The following is an 18,933-nucleotide window of genomic DNA, read 5'->3' as shown; positions in this document are numbered from 1 at the left end:
TCAGAGTCCAGGGACTTAACGTTTTACGCAAGATTACAATTATTGATGTTACACTATGAATAGTGAAGACAAATCAGGTGTCAATCAAACACCAATTATCACAGCTTAAACGGCATCGAAACCCGCATGACGGATATTATAAATCGATAAATACTCGTTGCGTACACGAGGATTTTCCGCACGTTTTTGCTTAGCGTCTAGTTTTTGTCGATGAACAAATATCGAAAATTCCCCGTAAAGTAAAAGGATATAATTAATGCCAACACACTTAACAAGTTGAGAGCCACCAGAATCTAGCCGCCGGCATACAATCCAAGTTACGCTCTCATCGTAAAGTGATCTGACATAACACGAACTTTCAAGAAACATATATCCGTCCGGTACGGTCTCAGACTTCTAAATTAATATTAATAAGGTCTAAATTTCAAGCTAATTTGGGTGTCAATACTAACGGTATGAAATGTCCATTATAAAGTAAACCCTAAACGGCTCAACAATTAAAGTCCGTGACTATTAGCTTTCCTTGATAAGATAATTAGTGCGAGTAAAAATTTTACATACAAAATTTTCACTAGATCTAAAGATAGAAGCGTCTGTTTGGCGGCGGGTTCGTGTAGTGACTATTTAGTGCCATCAGACGCAAGACCCAACACGGAATGGTCCGGAAGAAAGTGTAAATAGAGCAATGATGATGATGCACGAGAATGACCAAAACGATTATTGAAATGTCAATTTAATGACACAACCTGTCAGATAACACGAGCGTAATATTTTACCAAATTTTTGTCTTTCTATTCCTGTTTTGATTTAAATAATTCTTTTCTAGTAAGGACTGAAAAAAGCTTGTGCTGAATTTTATTATATTAAAGACTTTGTCTCAGAAGCCTGAAAATAAAAGATGTCGCGGGAGACGGTCATGCTACTGATCAATGTACATATACATCGATCAGTACATGTATATCGATCAATGATCGAGTGATCAATGTACATGTATATCGTTCTTTTTTCAGCTAAACATCATAATGTTTAGCTGAAAAAAGAACGATGTCGCCCTAAATATGTCCTCCAAGAGAGATTATTCAGAATAGGGAGAAGTAAGTGAACACTATACGAATAAGAAATATTTTACAGCAGATAGAACATATAATGTGTAGCACAAAGGCGAACATATCCCTATGAGGGATCTCTCGAAGTGTGGTGAGAGCAGTTACTTGCGTTATTCATAAACACCTGTCAAGTTTAACAAGCCTTTATCAAAGTTTAACAAGTCTATCCTTATCAGACATTGTGATAATTGTGTCGGTTGGAAAAGGATAAATTTTGACAAAGGTTTGCAAGTCGTCAGATCAGAATTCTTCAAAACCCCACTAGCTCCTAAGTTTTGCAATATTGTGAACGCTATGCCAAGAGAAGGGAAATAGGTAAATATTTGTTGCTTTCATAGTTTTGTCATGAGGTAGCGTCAAGGCACGGTACCTACTAAAATCTGAAAATATAGGAAAATGCAGAGTTGTCTAATCTAACCAACTTTTAACTGTTTTCCTCATTTCACTATCTTTGTCCATTTCATTTCGCATTGAGCGGGCTTTCCTCGTGGCCGCAATATTGGGGATTGAAGGCAATATGGTGAGAGGAGGAAAACGCAAGGTAAGTAATTGTAAATATTAAGAGATTAGCAGCCGAAATTTCTCCCACTTTTCTGTAATATAACTGCAGTTTTCCTCGATTCCCAATCCAAGTCCAACCACTTCGAGCGGGTTTGCCGGTGAACTGGTTTATTGGGGTTAGTCAATGCATTGAGAGAAGGAAAATGGATAATTCTAACAACACGGTTTGTGTGGCTTCCCAAAATAGTTTCATGAACATAAGGTTAGGTTTAGGTAATTATTTATTTTTGCTTTGTACTTTAAAATGTTTAATACGTTTCCACTTCAAATTTGGTTGTACCTGAGTGTTTAAAAAAAAAGCTTGAATACTTTTTGACAGATTTTAACTTTTTGGGTATTTCCACTGTCTAAGAAAAACTTACTTACCTTCCTTACTTACTTACTTACATTATTACCCCGTTGGCTCAGCGATCCAAAATGAGACTTGCTTGGCCTCCGACACAAGACAGCGCCACTTTTCTCGGTCCTGTGCGACTTCTCGCCAATTGTTGACTCGAAGTTTGCGCAGATCCTCCTCCACCATGTCGCTCCAGCGATACTTGGGGCGTCCGATAGGACGTCCTCCTGCTAGGCGACCCAGGTACGCTCTTCTTCAGTCAGTTCAGCTCAGGTAGGGTCTAAGAAAAAGGTGGTGTATTCCCTGCTTGAAGTTAAAAGAAAGTCTAGTGTTTCCAATACGTCACACAATAAATAAAAGTTCCAACTAATGTAACGTAATGGAATGGATAAATGTATATCACTTTTTTAATGGTAGGATGAAAAAGATAAAATACTTAATCCAATGAAGTCCAGATCCGTACGTAACAGGTCTTGAAATATGTGACATTGTCCATTGATATTAAAAATTTGGGTTAATCGAGTTAATTAGAATACAGGTTTTTTTGACAACGCTCAAAAAATAATAATGACGAATGGCGCATAGACGTTTAAAAAACTGGACAAATAGTTTAATAAACTAGGTATACGAGCAAATGCATTATTTGTTGTCTTGTTTATAATTCTGTTGTTTTTTGAGTGGAAATATTAAAATTTGTGTTGCTAATTGTTGTGTTTTGATCTTTAATCCGGTTTTTGATCAATTAATAGAAACGCGAATTAAATAATAAATAAGAACATGTCGATAAAAATAAGTCAAGAGTTAGGTAATTATCGATTTACAAAGTGTATAACGAACATATAAATAATCTTTGTGGAAGACTGTAAACAACAAGGTAATAAAAAAATATATATATATTTCTAAAATGTTAAGAGGTATATTCAGGAGAAAGGAAAATCTTAAGTATCGTCGGAGCGACGTATCTATCCGCATCTAATGTGAAGATTTGTATCGAAAGCCTTTGGTCGCTTTCGACTCTATTGGTCCTTAACTCATACAGCGCTAATCACGACACATTGTCGTTTTGCGTCTACGAAGCAACCCGTCTAAGAAGAAACCCATGTTATCGGCTATGACGTAGCGCTACGACCGTAGCTCAGCGAAGAATGTGTTATCTACTACTTGTCACTTTCATGACATAAGTTATAAGATTACCATTTTTCCAGATGCGTGGTCCCCGAGTGCGAAGCGCACAACAGTACCGACTTCAGCGCAGCATGGACGGTCGCAGCATTGCCCGAGCACGGCCGAGCGCACCGATGTTCCCGCCGGGTCCCACTCGACCCCACCCTCCCCTGCGAGGCTAACAGCGCGTTCAGTGAAGATGTAGTCGCCTGCGACCAGTGGCTGTACGCGTCCGCCAACACCATCGTGACTGAGGTGAGTTCATTCAGTGTTTTTCCTTCAACCCCACCCTCCCCTGCTAACAGCGCGATCAGCGAAGATGTAGTCGCCTGCAACCAGTGGCTGTACGCGTCCGCCAACACCATCGTGACTGAGGTGAGTTCATTCAGTGTTGTTCCTTCAACCCCACCCTCCCCTGCTAACAGCGCGTTGTTCTCGACCCAACCCTCCCCTGTTCAGTAAAGATGTAGTCACCTGCGACCAGTGGCTGTACGGGTCCGCCAACACCATCGTCACTGAGGTAAGTTCATTCAACGCTGTTTCTCCCTTCCTCATTCTCCTACATTCCAATCACATGGTAATAAGATTTATGTCTGTTCAAAATAGATTTGTATCACCGATGATACTAACAGCATCACACTTAGCTACCAGTAGACCTTGTGTCTTTGAAATAAGGTTGAGGAATGGTCAGAACTGTGTACTGTGTCAGAACTGGTATCACTGTCATTGTCATAAGTAATTGGTGCAAAAACGCGGTAGTAGCAACTTGCTGAGTTGAAGGCATTTTTGTAGTGTAGACGGCTAGATTAGTGTCTTTGAGACGTCGAGATGTTATGACTGCCTGATGCTGCGTGAGTATCGTGCTATTTCATTTCCAAGGAGTAGATTTCTAAACTAAAGTAACTTACCATCTCCGGGTTTAGGCTGCCTTTGAAGTTATAGTTAAGTGCTAGACAAAGTACAAGGTAAGACAAAGATAGTCGATTTTGATAACCCACGCAGTGCACGTGTTATTTATACGTCATAACTTCATAGATGTTTGTCGTTTAAAATAGCACTTGCACTGTGTGTGCTATGAAAATCGTTGCAGACTTGTCTTGGTCTGAAAATATTGGGAATTTGCGGGTAAAACATTTCCAGGATTGTATCTAAAAGGAGCATAAGTTTGCTCTGTGCACATATATTGCTCTAAAAGATCTGGCATCTGGCGTGTTTGTCGCACCCTTGTACGTGGTGAAGCACACGTATCAAATATGCGGGATTCAGAACAGATCTCTTTGTTAGGCTTAGACAAGAAATGCATTTGAAATTGACCTCTTTAAGTGTCTCGTCGTAGTTCACTATTTATCTAATCTTAATGCCACTTCAATCGATGCGTTATTGTTTAAGAGTTCATAAGCCTGTCAAATCGAGGGAAGACAAAAACGAAGACAAACATCAATATTATGTAACGTAGCTACCAACAGATAGAAAACGTGACTATAAACAGTATAAACTGAACAAAATGACCTTAGCAACCAACAATAGAACAATAAATTGTAGGCGAAAGTACATACGTTTATTCTTAATTTGCTTTAAGCTTACATTATATGAAGATTTTTACAATAACAACGTGTTACCCACTGCTTGCGCTTAAAGGTTAGCGAGATTTATCTATATTATATGCCGAAGCCTTGACACTGTCCTGATGGAATGAGTAGCGATATGTGGGCATTATAATTGCGATCTCTTTCATCTTTAGCATTTATCCTGGGTGTCCTTAGCAGGGTATCCATTAACCAAAATAATTACGATTCAATGCCAAAGAAACTTGAGCTTTTGTGTCGAATTAAGAAATTCGTAAAACAGGCATTTAGTCGGTAAATAATACGTTGGTGAGATACTTTTATTATTATACTACGTGAAGTGCTCAAAAACATTTTGGTGCTTACTTCTGCGAAGCGGAGTTCTTTATAATGCAATCATTTTCAAAAAAACGAAGTAGGTACAACACACGTAGAGATCAGCAAGACCTCATTCGAGTAAGGCGGCGACCTTGACACTGTCTTAATGAAATGAGTAGGTAACGCTGCGTGGGTATTATCATATTATAATTATAAGGCGATAGCGATCTGCGCGGACCGCACGCGCACATCATTGTTACGCACGGGTGGGTGCCGCGCAAGTCACCACTTGACTTGCCTGAGTAGATTTATCACTTGGATTTTGCAAGACTTGCAAGTAGATGCATCTAGAATGCTAATAAACAGCACCATATCTCTCGCTTTATTACTGTAATCCCGTAATGAGTTCGTATAGGAGTTGCAAGCACGTACACCCTGAACAGTTTATCAAGTCTTATATTCGAGAAATTGGGACTTGTACTGCACCACCATTACGGGGTATCTCGGCTGAGGTGCCGTTCGAGATATATTTCAGTTTCAAAAACTTCAAAAAGTTGCTAATTCAGACTTTTATAGGTAGTATCAGTTATACGCAATGCGTTCATGAGCGAAAAGTTTTTAGCGTCCCCGGCCTTCTTCTGAATAGTTTGTCTATCCCATATCAGATCTTAGCCGAACATTCGGATTTTTTAAATAAGCTCAATTTCTCACAATAGATACAGTTTCATAACTTTAAATACCGGCCTTGCGCCGCACGTATAGAAATAACGCGTTGCTGCATGTTCACTAATTACGAGTAAAATATCGATGTTGTCTGTGAAGCATGAATCGAACTCAGTGTAAAGTGCAAAGAACTAACAATGTGTAATCATGACCTTATTGAATAATACCTTCCTATCAGAAGTATCAGAACATACAGCCAAAAAAGGAATACGTCAAGGTGGACTTCACACAGGGAAGCCATGGATGAGATATTGTCCACACTGGTCATATTTTGTCGTATATTATGATTATGATAATACCTTCATTTGATTTTAGCGTTTTGTCCGTATGCAAAGTCCGACTGCGAAGAAGAAGGGCAAAGCTTCTATAGATTTTGATTCGAATTAAATAATTAAATTGACTCTAAATGTATTTTGTATAGCTTCCTGAATTCCTTAAAACTAGTAAAATATGCTTCGACTCCGCACGATGTTATGTCCCTGAAATTTACTCATTCAAAAAAACCATCAACAATCACGACACAAATCAAGCGATCTTGAACCCTATATCATTTGCATAAAGCACAGTTTATTCAGTGCTCGACCTTCACCTCCAAATGCATCCGATATCGTCAGTCACGCGTACGATCGCAATAACAATGGTTTTGGTGACAAAAAGCTGATCGTTAAGGGAATCATGTTTTGGAGGATGGGTTTTTTGGTAAGGTTATTTTATGTTCTTGATGATATCATTTCGCAGTAATTTGGCATTTGTTCAATACTTCGGTGGACATAATAAAGGTCAAGGATGTCGTCGAGGATCTGCTAATAATGTCAAGATTCTTATTTTGTGTAAAATGCGCACTGCAAACCGTAATTGCAAACCATAAGGCATTCAATAATTTTAGTGTTATAGGCATTCAATATTTGCTTCTTAGATGTGTCCTACCTAAGTACGATTTTCACACGAAAATAAGTATCTGAAAATTTTGAAATCTTTGAACCATGACGCCATATCACAATACCAAACTACAAAATAAGAATCAAAATCAAAACTTACACTATTGATATACTTTCAAATTTAGAATAATAGACCAGCAAATAAAAAAATATGGGTAACCAAATCTGTTTTTGGTTGCAGTTCAACCTGGCCTGCCAAGAGTGGAAGCGGACGCTGGTCGGCACCATCCACAACATAGGCATGCTGGTGTCGCTGCCCATCCTCGGCTACGTCTCTGACCGGTGAGTCCTAAGTTTTTTTATACATCTATTAATAAGGCAGTAGTTTTAGTCCATTTTATCTCCCTGTCTACAGTTGTTGCGGATCAATTTATTTTTTAAATTTGACCAGCAGCTTAGTGTCATAATAAAAAAAAAAAACAAAATAGTTTATTTGGCATCTAGTGGAATTTAAACAATACTGGTATTGGATACCTCCTGGTACGTATAGCAATACTTGTGTTAGGAGGTACCGCTCTTTCCAAACGGAGTTTTCGGGTTTATCTGTGTGTCAAGTCAACTGAGATAAACCCGAAGTTGACACATTATTATTTTATAAGGTACATTGTTAGAATATTTATAATAGAAGTACTGGTCAAATGTCCACAAGACACGATAAAATCACAGTTCCAAACGACAATATGGCAAATACGGATTGCATTAAAACTGAGGTTGGTCGGTCGAAGTATTTTACATATGGCCCAAGCATAGGTCCTATTAGGAATAAAGTTAAATTCTTTTCTTTGGAATTGTATTGCCTGGACTAGCCTTGGCTTGTGTAAGCTAAATCTCATAGAACAAAATTAAAGACAGATAAAATCTATGCTGGTGTAATGTACGGAAACCTTTGACACTTGTCAGCACCATTGTGACGACGTTTGGCACTGTTTGTAATACATTTTTGAATTACCTATATGCGTTTTTCTATTTCCAGTTGGGGCCGTAAAACAGCATTGATCCTGTCATGCGTGTTGGTGGGGGCCATCGGCTCTCTGAAGGCTTTCTCTGTCTCCTACGAGATGTACGTAATCGTCGAGTTTCTGGAGACGGTAGCTGGTGCTAGCGCTTTCCCTGCTGCCTTCATCATGAGTAAGTCCATACTGTTTTGTATAGTTTGATTCTTTAAAAAGTGACTTCAATGGATAAGTCTTAAAAATGGGTGTCATCGAAAATAACCAATGTTTAAGAAACTAACAAGTCTTTAACTAAGACAATTTGCAATATCTCGCATTCTTAGGTGTTACATGTTCAAGCATGTTTCGAAAATAATATGTTTCTCGATTACTGAATGAATAAACACAACAACAAGGGAGTAACATTACAAACCCAAACATGACGGATTTCTGTTGTCCATTGAGGCGTTTCTAAAGCAACAAGTCTTTATCATCAGGCTTAAAGAAGCTACAAACAAATGCATGCATTTATGTTATCGTACTCTCATTTCAGCGATCGAACTGCTCGGTCAAGAGAAGCGAGTCTTAACGACAGCCTTCCTCGGAATCATGCTCGTCATCGGTGGCCTGAGCTTCGCATTGCTCGCCAAGACCTTCCAATACTGGCGCACCTTCATCCTGGTCGTCTACCCACCTTCTCTCCTATTCCTTCTCTATATATACTTCCTTCCAGAAAGCATTAGATGGCTACTTTCCAAAGGGCGCAAGGAAGACGCTTTAGAGATCATAACTAAAGCAGCAAAAATGAATGATGTCACGCTTTCAGAAGAGACGATTAAACAGCTTCAAGAAGCAAAAGTGCCTGTTGAAAAGAAAGAAGAAGAAGCAGGATTATGGATCCAAGTGTTCAGATCTCCAATCATTATGCGGCGCCTAGCGATCTGCTCGTGGTGGTGGATCACTTGCACGTTCGTGTTCTACGGACTGGCGATCAACTCCGTGTCGCTGGCGGGTGACAAGTACACCAATTACATGCTGGTGGTGTCTGTGGAGGTGATCGCGGTGGTCACCAACGCGCTGGTGCTGGACCGGATTGGACGCAAGCGGACGCTGCTCATCGCGTATATTGTTTGTGGGATTTCTTGCGTGGCCATTGCTTTTGTGCCTCCGAGTAAGTTTACTCTTGATTCTATTAAATTTGTGGAGCTTGTAAGAGAGACTTATAAAAGATGCTAGGTAGCGGAGTTCCGAATTGGTATAGTCAATTTTACGAGCCAATGATCCCTATCTTTAGTCACATAATTGAGAAATATTCCTAGGCGATGCTCTATTGGACTGATCATTCTGTAGTGACGGTTTTGTTCATAGTGAAAAATGCGTCCCTTAAAACCTTATTAAGTTTATCTTTTGATGAGGCATAATTTATGTACTGGATCTAGATCTGCTACAGTTTTTTCAAAATGTTCATAAAAAGGAGTTTGTACAGGTATACTTTATAATATTAATCTGACTTTTAGAACTCATTGTTATTTTGTCATTCCAGCGATGTCGTGGCTAGCGACCCTTCTGTACCTGGTGGGCAAGATCGCCATCACGCAGGCCTTCAGCGGCGTGTATATGTACACGTCCGAGCTGTTCCCCACGCACGCTCGTCACAGCTTGCTGGGATTCTGCTCGATGGTCGGCAGGCTGGGTTCCATCGTGGCTCCACAGATGCCGCTATTGGTAAGGATTCTTCTACTTATTTATAAATTATTTGGGTTAGATCCGGTTGGTAGTTTTTTTTATATTCGGGCAAAATGATCTAGACTAGACGTAATATTGAAACCTGGAGAGATAATCGTATGAAAAGTAGAATAAATGAGATAGAAATGAGCTATGTATTTCCTTTTGTGTAATTTACCACTTAACCACCAACTCAATATGGTTGTCACGCCACGCTCTGGTGTTGTTATTAGTTATTGTATGTTGTCAGCCGTTTTAAACCTATGCCATCACCGTATACTAGTCATTATTACAAGAGTTAAAGTATTTAATGACTTTCCAGGCAATCTACGTAGACTGGCTCCCATCAGTCCTCTTCGGCAGCACAGCACTGGTGGCAGGCGCTCTCATGCTGACCACGCCTGAGACCCTCAACACACGGTTACCCGACACCATACAAGAGGCTGAAGAACTCGCCAACCAACACAAGAAGCCTGAGAACTTGGAGATGAAAGTCTGCTAGCCAAACCTTGAATCAAATTAATAACTTAAAAACTCCTTCAGGATAGCTAGCCAAGATAAAATTGTTAATAGGAAACTCTAATGGTAATCAAATTACCTGATACAATACGCCAGTCAACACAACAAGCCTGAGGATTCGGAGATGAAAGCCTGCTAGCCAAACAGTAAGCATCAAAAATAGTCGATCACACTAAAAATCAAAAGTATAGTAGTTCTCTACCGGCTTAGATAAAATAGTCTCTACTTATATGGAAAAGAATGTAGTGATATATTTCTATTTGGAAAAGTATTCCAGCGGTGGTATCATGGTCGCATTTTTATACTTGTCATGTGCGTCACTTTCGCACTCACATACTTGCTAGAATGTGACAGGCATAATGACAATCATCTGTTATCAAAAACCGACCATCTTAGCTCTACAGGGTTGCAGATACTTTTGGCGCGTTGTTTCATCCGCTATTATGGGATATATTATTCATTTTATCCGTTATTATTGATTTTGACTGTACACTCTACACTGTACAGTTCTGAACTGAATATTTTCATGTTAAACTTAGAGCAAACTGAGTCACCAAAAACCATAGATGCCAAGCTGTCACAAAAAAGCTGTCAAGAAAATGATTCAGTATGTTGATGAGTTGATGACACATTCCAAATGACGATTCAGTGACGTCAATAATGTAAAATGTGCTTATAATGTAGTTTTTGTTTTAGGCCGCAGATGCATCTATTGATAAAATTAACGAGAGAGCTAGATGTAGAAGAACTTATAAAGGTAATATAAATTAATGGATGTAGTAATTCTACATCTAATTCTGTCTTAGTTATAAGGTATAACTGCAGGTTCCAAATAAGTACACAAGAGGTCGACTCCGTCTAAGCTAACTTGGGACTGATTTGAAAAGAACAAAGTGAGGAGTGTCATTATAAACGTCATATTTTCGCAGAAATTTGTCACTAATGATGACATTCCCACACTTTGTCGTTGCAAATGCCATGTAAATTTAGCTTGGTCCGACGTCTACTGTTGTTTGTAATTGTAAAGTATCATTCTGACGTAAATTATTGTGATATAACTAAGGGTGACACTTCGCTTCGCTTTGACGAAATAATTAACGACAGGATTATTTAAGACATATTTATAGATCATAAGCTTACTTTCTCTCTCCTTTCTATAGAATATCTATTTTTATAAGGTTGTCTGTCCAGCTAAGTGAAATGCCATCCTATATACTAGTATTCTAATTATAACTTACGTACAAAGTTATGTTATCCATTAGTTTTACAATATTTTAAGACAAAATTTTATTTAACTGCAGTGTAAATACACATTATTTTACAATTTTCTATTTTATTTCAACATTATCCAAATAGTATTTAATACAAATAATACAATCCTGATATAATATGAATCGTGATATATATCACGAAGCTTGCTGAGTGGCCTTAGTCGGTACGAGATTGAAAAGCTTTATTATATCATTATTGTATACAGTAAATCTTCTAAGAGTCATGGAATGAACTGTCGCCTGCGGTATTTCCGGAGCGTACTCCCGTCTTACAGCCGGCAACGCACTTACAACCCCTCTGGTGTTGCAGGTGTCCATGGGCGGCGGTAATCGCTTACCATCAGGTGATCCGTCTGCTCGTTTGCCTCCTCTACCATAAAAAAAATATCTAAAAATAGTATTTTTTTTACTAGGTATACGAATGAAAATTGGTATGTATCTTAGTAGACAAAAATGCAGTGAAAATACATAAACGCGCGAATATTGTGGTTCGTTTAGTCTTTTCTATGGGAGCATGGAGGCACGTGATTGGACATTTTTTTATAGTTGACTACAGCGTATCGAAATGGATATTACAGTTGAGTTGGGAGCCCATACATGAAAATTATAGTTTGGTATCCGAAATGTTAATTCCATTATAACAGTGGACAAGCAGAAAAAACATATTTTGAACACACGCTTTTATGCCGACTGTAGTTTTCTCCCCAAAAACGTTATTAATTAAAGTGAGTCATTATGAGCCAAATTTCCAAGTCTAACTAGCTACTGAAACCAAGGGATCCCTGTGAGTAATCTGTGAACTAAACATTACGAGTGCCACCTCCAGCAGTAGGTTACAACCAGAGGGCCTTAGATTGATAAAAACTATCTTTTGACCTTACCAGGGTTTTCATTTAAATCGGTTTATTGGTTCAAGCGATATAGGATCTTTAGGTAGATTTTAATACATTGTGCAACGAGAGGGGTAAGTTAAGAGGCTGTCAATACCTAAAGCGCGCACACTGTCTATTTGTATCGAAGTAAATGAGATAGCACTATCGCATGTTACTGGGCCTGGGCAAGGGAATAATAAGAAAAATATTTAAATAAAAAAAGTGGATTATTAGTGTAATATTTAACTCGACCACGGTTTAGATATAAATGTTTTGAAATTGCGATTTTAATTGCAGACCCATAAGTCAAAACAATAAAGACATAAAACCGTTTAATTGTGATTTTAAGACCAATCTTTGCAATTATTTTCTATCGAGCCGATTTCGTTCAATCGTGTATCGAGTACGACCACGGTCTTTGAAATATAATGAATATGAACATATATTTTTCTTACTTGACTAAAACAAATAAGTAATCTTTCTTAAAAAACTGTTTAAGTAACATCAATTTCAAGGACATTGGGTGTTGACAGCCTCTTAAAATCCCGAGTTTGCAATATTCTTACCCCCGGAGTACACACAATGTTTTTCATCACACCTGTGAAGAAAAAACTAAATTTTAAGCTTAAATACGGTGGCACAGACCTCCTCGGCATTCAGCCACGATTGAAAATTATGTACAAATATTTTAAACGGCTGTTAAATTAATCGACTTAAATAATTTTAAACATAAAAAAAATATTAAATTATAAACGTCTTTATTTTATTTGTACCTAAACTTACATGGTTCGTATGAATTAGTGACAGAATTAAAAGAAAAAAAGCTATAACTCCCTAGGGAATATAGGTATTTGTCCTTCAGTACACCTGCATGAAATAAGATCTTTTTCGACCAAGTGTGATGAAAACTATATTTTTCGTTGGATTCCGACGGAAACAAGTCATTAAATTAATGAAGTTTGTAATGTGACGAGACGGGACGCGGCTCATGCAAACATTAGCTGCAACTGTTAAAACATACAAGTAGCCATTACTTTTATTTCAGCACCTACTTATTTTAAAATAAATGGGCGAATTATATTTTCTCATTTGGTAGACCCTCTGAGTTTACGGTTACAATTTAAATCTCCCAGACATACGTTTTGGTCCGTACCTATTAAGCCTAAACCGCATCAAGGAATTTAATTTCAGTGCCATTCATTATTGATTGTTACTGTGACAATGTACTTACGAAATGGTACTGGTAGTGATTTTCAGGAACAGTCCATTGCAATAATATACTTCGTAACGATGCACCAAATTGTACCAGACATAATCAATCAGAATAACAATACATCAGAATACAAGTGTCATAATATATTTTACGGTACATATGGTGCTACTTTACCGCACTAATGCGAAAATGAGCATATTACGATACTATGTCGAACATTTAAAGGGCCATATGTACTGTAAAACGTTGTACAATACATGTGCGAATAGGTAATTCGCAACTCGTGTCGATTTAAAACACTCCCTTCGGTCGTGTTTTAATTTATTGCCACTCGTGTCGAATTTCCTATTTTTCGCACTTGTATCGTAATGTACTACTTGACCACAAGGGTAGTTAATATAAGTCCCTGTATCCAAACTAAGGTTCACACATATTTTTAAAGAACTTTCGTTATTATTACAATTATTAGTTGTGGATAAAACACGTCGAAATGTGGCGGATGTATATCCACAGCGATAAACGACATAACGCATCATACTGTTTACAGAGAACGCGTTAAACCGCAAACTATTCTAAGCTCACGATATTTCCCATACTCTGCGACCCAAATACAACTTGTCCTCTTCAAAAGGGCACAAGCATGTATCAAATATTAAGGCACATATGACGTTATAACATCGGTATTGCCGTTTGATCGTAAATGCAGTTCAAAATGGATTCGCACCGCCCTAATATTTCAACAAAGTAAATATTTGTGCCAAATATATCATAACATGTCTATTCGGATTTGAAAGAAATATGTAGATCGTGTTTTATTAGCTGGATTATTACTAAATAGTGCCGAGTTAAAATAGATCTTAGTGCGTTGAGATAAGATCTGTGTGCAGTAGTTTGTGTATTTTAGATTTCAGTATCGCGTGGGTATTAGTAGGCGCTGCGCGCGCGCTCCTGAAATCAGTGATTTCAGTTAAATCTGAAGTGCAGTTACTTTAAAGTCAAATTTGGAATACGGTGTAACTAGATACTCTATTGTTTTGAAGTGAGGTGTTTTCAAAAGTCGTAATAGTAATTTTACTGTGTTCTGAGGTATATTTTCAAACTCACGGACCTCACCTAAGTGTACTCTGATTGTGGCATTACTGGCATTTTTTGTGCTTCTATTGCAACTGAAAGTTAGAGCCCGTTGACTTCATAAATGAGAAAGACTCGGACTGTCTTTTCAAATATGATCAAGTATCGTCAGTAAGTGTCATGTCATGGTAGGATACGTCGTGGTGATGGGGTTGTGTGAGGGGTAGAGGTGTGTCTGGTGTGTTGTGTGTGGTGCGTGGGATGTCGCGGCGCGATGTTGTGCCGCGCGCTGAACGCGAGGTCCTCGCGCCGCCGCCTAGTAAATGCGCCAAGGTATGCAAAAAGATGAGAATGAGATGAATCCTTATAAATGGAGGTAATTGAAATGCGATTTTTCCTTCTACAATATTCATGATAAAATAAACCAAAATAATAACAGTTAGGCTTATGACACATTTACAGAAAAGATTATTTTTAATTTGACAACTTGAAAAGGTTCGCGGATTTCCATTTCGAATGAATTCGGGATGAAAGTTCGAGTAATATTCGCAACATAAATAAGAACTAAGTACTTCCCCATCATCGAGTGCTAAAGTAGTTGGTATATATGTTGGTGCACAGGTCCTGTACTACACCTGGCGGCTGTGCTCCGTGGTGTTCTCCCACTTCGTGATGATCAGCCTGGTGGTGGCCTACTGTATCCTGGGAGCTGTCACATTCGAGAAGCTGGAGGCGGCTCACGAGAGAGAGGTACTGTTCTACACTTCATTGACGAGATACACGTGTGCTATACTACATGTAATATAAAAATGTGTGTGTAATATAAAAACTTAGATATAAGAATACTAACGTAGATAATAAGATAATGAGCTATAATGTTACTAACCATGTATTATGAATCCTTGTTATTTGAAATAATTTTTTATAATAATAATAATAATATACTACACCTGTCGCCTGTGCTCTGTGGTGTTCTCCCACTTCGTGATGATCAGCCTGGAGGTGGCCTACTGTATCCTGGGAGACGTCACCTTCGAGAAGCTGGAGGCGGTTCACGAGAGGGAGGTACTGTTCTACACTTCATTGACGTGATACACAGGTCCGGTACTACACCTGGAGGCTCTGCTCCTTGGTGTTCTTCCCCTTCGTGATGATCAGCCTGGTGGTGGCCTACTGCATCCTGGGAGCCGTCACCTTCGAGAAGCTGGAGGCGGTTCACGAGAGGGAGGTACTGTTCTACACTTCATTGACATGATACACAGGTCCCGTACTACACCTGGAGGTTCTGCTCCTTGGTGTTCTCCCCCTTCGTGATGATCAGCCTGGTGGTGGCCTACTGCATCCTGGGAGCCGTCACCTTCGAGAAGCTGGAGGCGGCTCACGAGAGGGAGGTATTGTTCTACACTTCATTGACGTGATACACCGGTGCTGTACTACACCTGGCGGCTGTGCTCCGAGGTGTTCTCCCCCTTCGTAATGATCAGCCTGGTGGTGGCCTACTGCATCCCGGAAGCCGTCACCTTCGAGAAGCTTGAGGCGTCTCACGCGAGAGAGGTACTGTTCTACACTTCATTGACGTGATACACAGGTGCCGTACTACACCGCTCTGCTCCGTGATGTTCTCCCACTTCGTGATGATCAGCCTGGTGGTGGCCCACTGTATCCTGGGAGCCGTCGCCTTCGAGAAGCTAGATGCGGTTCACGAGGCTTTATTTAATTCAGCTAATAGAGAGAGCTTTATTTATTTTATATTTATATTATTTATAGAATAGTGCGCTGTCAAATTTTTATAAGTACTTTGTGTGTGATGTTTTCGTATATTCTATTTAGAGTGCCTAGATGACATTGTTGACTTTTCCGTTGTTGCACGATGTCCTGAAGAGTTATTTGTGCCTGTGCCTTTCTTTATAACATGAAACTGACGACATTCCTTTGAATTTTCAGTTTTTTTACCCTCAATTTCCACGTTATCATTGTTTTACTTTGTAAAACCGATTTTTAGACGCATATTCAATTCTTCCTTATGATGATGATATGCGTATCCTACTTGTCCATATCATATAATAAGCTATGTGTCACCAACATTTTGGCGCGATACGGCGCGTCAACCTTCTATCTACGCCTTTTTTTAAAGTTTTATATGAAAATCATCTCGTCATAAATACGTAACGCCTATAAGTCATTGATTAGCTTTTTCACAGAATCGAAATACATTAGCCATTCCCACATTTCCTCACACATGTAATTGCTGTAATATTGTATTCACTCGCTGCGATCTGGATCTCGTACGCAGGTGTAGACAGCTTGCGTCGGCGCCAGTTTCTCTCACCAAGAGTTGATAGACCGCTGAAATGCTATTTATATTAACTATTCCAGTTTATTACTTTTCGGCGCCTTTTGATCTGCATTTTATAAAAAGCTACCATGGTGTTTATTGAAAAAGCTTACTTAAACGATTTTTTATCTAACTGAAATTAAAATATAGTAGTTAATCAAGTTAATCTTTAAATAATTAATAGAATCAGGCGTTACTTTGCGGAAATCCATGCTAATTAAAGCAAGAAATATTACTTTGCTAATCCGCGAGAAAATAACGTGTTAGTCAATCAGTGCTAACCCGTTATACTTACTTGCGTATTTTTACATGCAATTAATATTCCCACCCTCCCAACGCAAAAATAAATACGCAAATAAATATAATCCCAAGATTTGGCGTAGGCACTAGTTTTTACGAAAGCGACTGCCAGCTGACCTTCCAACCCAGAGGGTAAACTAGGCCTGGTTGGGGTTAGTCCAGTTTCCTCAGGATGTTTACCTTCACCGAAAAGCGACTGGCAAATATCAAATGATATTTCGTACATTATCAAATGATATTTCGTACATAAGTTCCGCAAAACTCATTGGTACGAGCCGGGTTTGAACCCGCGCGTTTTTTTACTTTTTGTCCCTACTTGACAGAAAATGAGTGCCATGTTGGTGTTATGTGAGTGAATCAACTGAAATCCAAAGAGTTGAAAATCGCCGAATTCCCCGCGTGGTTACGCGCGAAATGCACACATTCAGAACTCGAGGGTTGAACTCATTTACGACTAAGATCCGTGTTTATGTAAGCCTGTGCGGATCTTATTCATAAAATTGCTGTTCTACGCTATAGTCTGTCTAACATTAATACAGCAAAGCGTGGGGGTGTCATTTTAAAATAATATTTTCATACAGCGTGTAACTTTGATACGACCACATAATCAAAGGGTAGTTAGTTTAGGCTTTAATGAACACATTTTCATAGGTTTTCATGTATTGGCTTCCAACAGTCCCAACTCAACTGTAAGATTAATTTCGATACGCTGTAGTCAATTATAAAAAAATAACTACCCATCACGTGCCGCCGCGCTCCCACAGAAAAGACTAATGAGCGCGGGGCGCGAGGTCGCGTGTTTATGTATTTTGTATTACATTTTTGTCTACTGAGATACTTACCAATTTTCATTAATTATTTATTTAAAAAAGTAGTATTTTAGATGGCTCGAAGAAAAAGTATTGTATACAATAGTGATATAATCAAGCTTTTCAATCTCATGCCTTACTTAGGCAACTCAGCAAGCTTCGTTGCCTAAACACGGTGCTCGACTGAAAGCTCTCTATTCCATTAAGATTCCAAATATGTACTATAGAATCATTTCATAAAACTAAAACCCGTCTTGTTTAATTTTGAGGTTATATCAAAAATACACGCAGTACATTTTACATTTATCTGGCTTACCGTTTTGGTGTAGGTAGTTCGTTACCGACGCGCAGAGACGTTGACTGCTGGTTCCCTATTTTTCTATATTGCACAACACACTTGAGCTTTTTTGGAAATATTGGATTCGTTTAACATATGTATTAAGTCACTTTTATAAGTAGTTTCTTTTAGAGAATACGTAATGACACTGATGGTCTGTCCGTTTTGATATATTTTTTAGGGTTCCGTAGCCAAATGGCATAAAACGGAACCCTTATAGTTTCGCCATGTCCGTCTGTCTGTCTGTCTGTCTGTCTGTCTGTCTGTCTGTCTGTCTGTCTGTCTGTCTGTCTGTCCGAGGCTTTGCTCCGTGGTCGTTAGTGCTAGAAAGCTGAAATTTGGCATGGATATATAAATCAATAAAGCCGACAAAGTCGTACAATAAAATCTAAAAATTTAATTTTTTTTAGGGTACCTCCCCTACACGTAAAGTGGGGGTGAAATTTTTTTTTCGCTTCAACCCTAGAGTGTGGGGTATCGTTGGAAAGGTCTTTCAAAACTAATACGGGTTTTCAAGAAACATTTTTTGATAAAGTGAATATATTCGGAGATAATCGCTCCGAAAGAAATAAAAAATGTGTCCCCCCCCCTCTAACTTTTGAACCATAGGTCCAAAAAATATGAAAAAAATCGTGAAAGTAGAGCTTAAGAGAGACATTAAATGAAAACTATAGCGGACATGATCAGTTTAGCTGTTTTTGAGTTATCGCAAAAAGTTTTCCCTTCATAGTAAAAAGACTTATTTTAATTAGGTACTGATTATGCAAATTTGCCTATTTGTTTAACTCAGGTGAAAGGTACCGTTTCATCCCTTGGTTAACAATTTACTATACTTTA

The 18,933-nt window shown here is 38.7% G+C and overlaps 2 protein-coding genes across 5 annotated transcripts in view; both read left to right on the top strand.

Moving 5' to 3' along the window:
- LOC133523085 (organic cation transporter protein-like) overlaps positions 1 to 11,212 on the top strand; it is a 28,898-nt gene extending 17,686 nt beyond the window's left edge. For 2 of the 3 annotated variants that reach the window (XM_061858593.1, XM_061858594.1), the window contains exons 2-7: positions 3,210 to 3,423; positions 6,894 to 6,994; positions 7,686 to 7,840; positions 8,198 to 8,815; positions 9,188 to 9,369; positions 9,692 to 11,212. In XM_061858593.1, coding sequence (XP_061714577.1) covers positions 3,210 to 3,423; positions 6,894 to 6,994; positions 7,686 to 7,840; positions 8,198 to 8,815; positions 9,188 to 9,369; positions 9,692 to 9,871 — 1,450 coding nt within the window. In that variant the 3' untranslated portion in view covers positions 9,872 to 11,212. Of the gene's footprint in view, positions 1 to 3,209; positions 3,544 to 6,893; positions 6,995 to 7,685; positions 7,841 to 8,197; positions 8,816 to 9,187; positions 9,370 to 9,691 lie in introns of all 3 variants that reach the window. The other variant, XM_061858591.1, reaches the window with a different exon arrangement.
- Positions 11,213 to 12,878: 1,666 nt separating this feature from the next.
- The window catches only part of LOC133522494 (uncharacterized), a 39,935-nt gene continuing 33,880 nt past the window's right edge, over positions 12,879 to 18,933 (top strand). Inside the window, exons 1-2 of one of the 2 annotated variants that reach the window (XM_061857847.1) lie at positions 12,879 to 14,648; positions 14,937 to 15,065. In XM_061857847.1, the coding sequence (XP_061713831.1) occupies positions 14,577 to 14,648; positions 14,937 to 15,065 (201 nt within the window). In that variant the 5' untranslated portion in view covers positions 12,879 to 14,576. Of the gene's footprint in view, positions 14,649 to 14,936; positions 15,707 to 18,933 lie in introns of both variants that reach the window. The other variant, XM_061857846.1, reaches the window with a different exon arrangement.

The sequence above is a fragment of the Cydia pomonella genome, chromosome 11 (genome assembly GCF_033807575.1).
Source record: "Cydia pomonella isolate Wapato2018A chromosome 11, ilCydPomo1, whole genome shotgun sequence".
Taxonomy (NCBI): Eukaryota; Metazoa; Arthropoda; class Insecta; order Lepidoptera; family Tortricidae; genus Cydia; species Cydia pomonella.
This window is presented reverse-complemented; position numbering and strand designations above follow the sequence as displayed.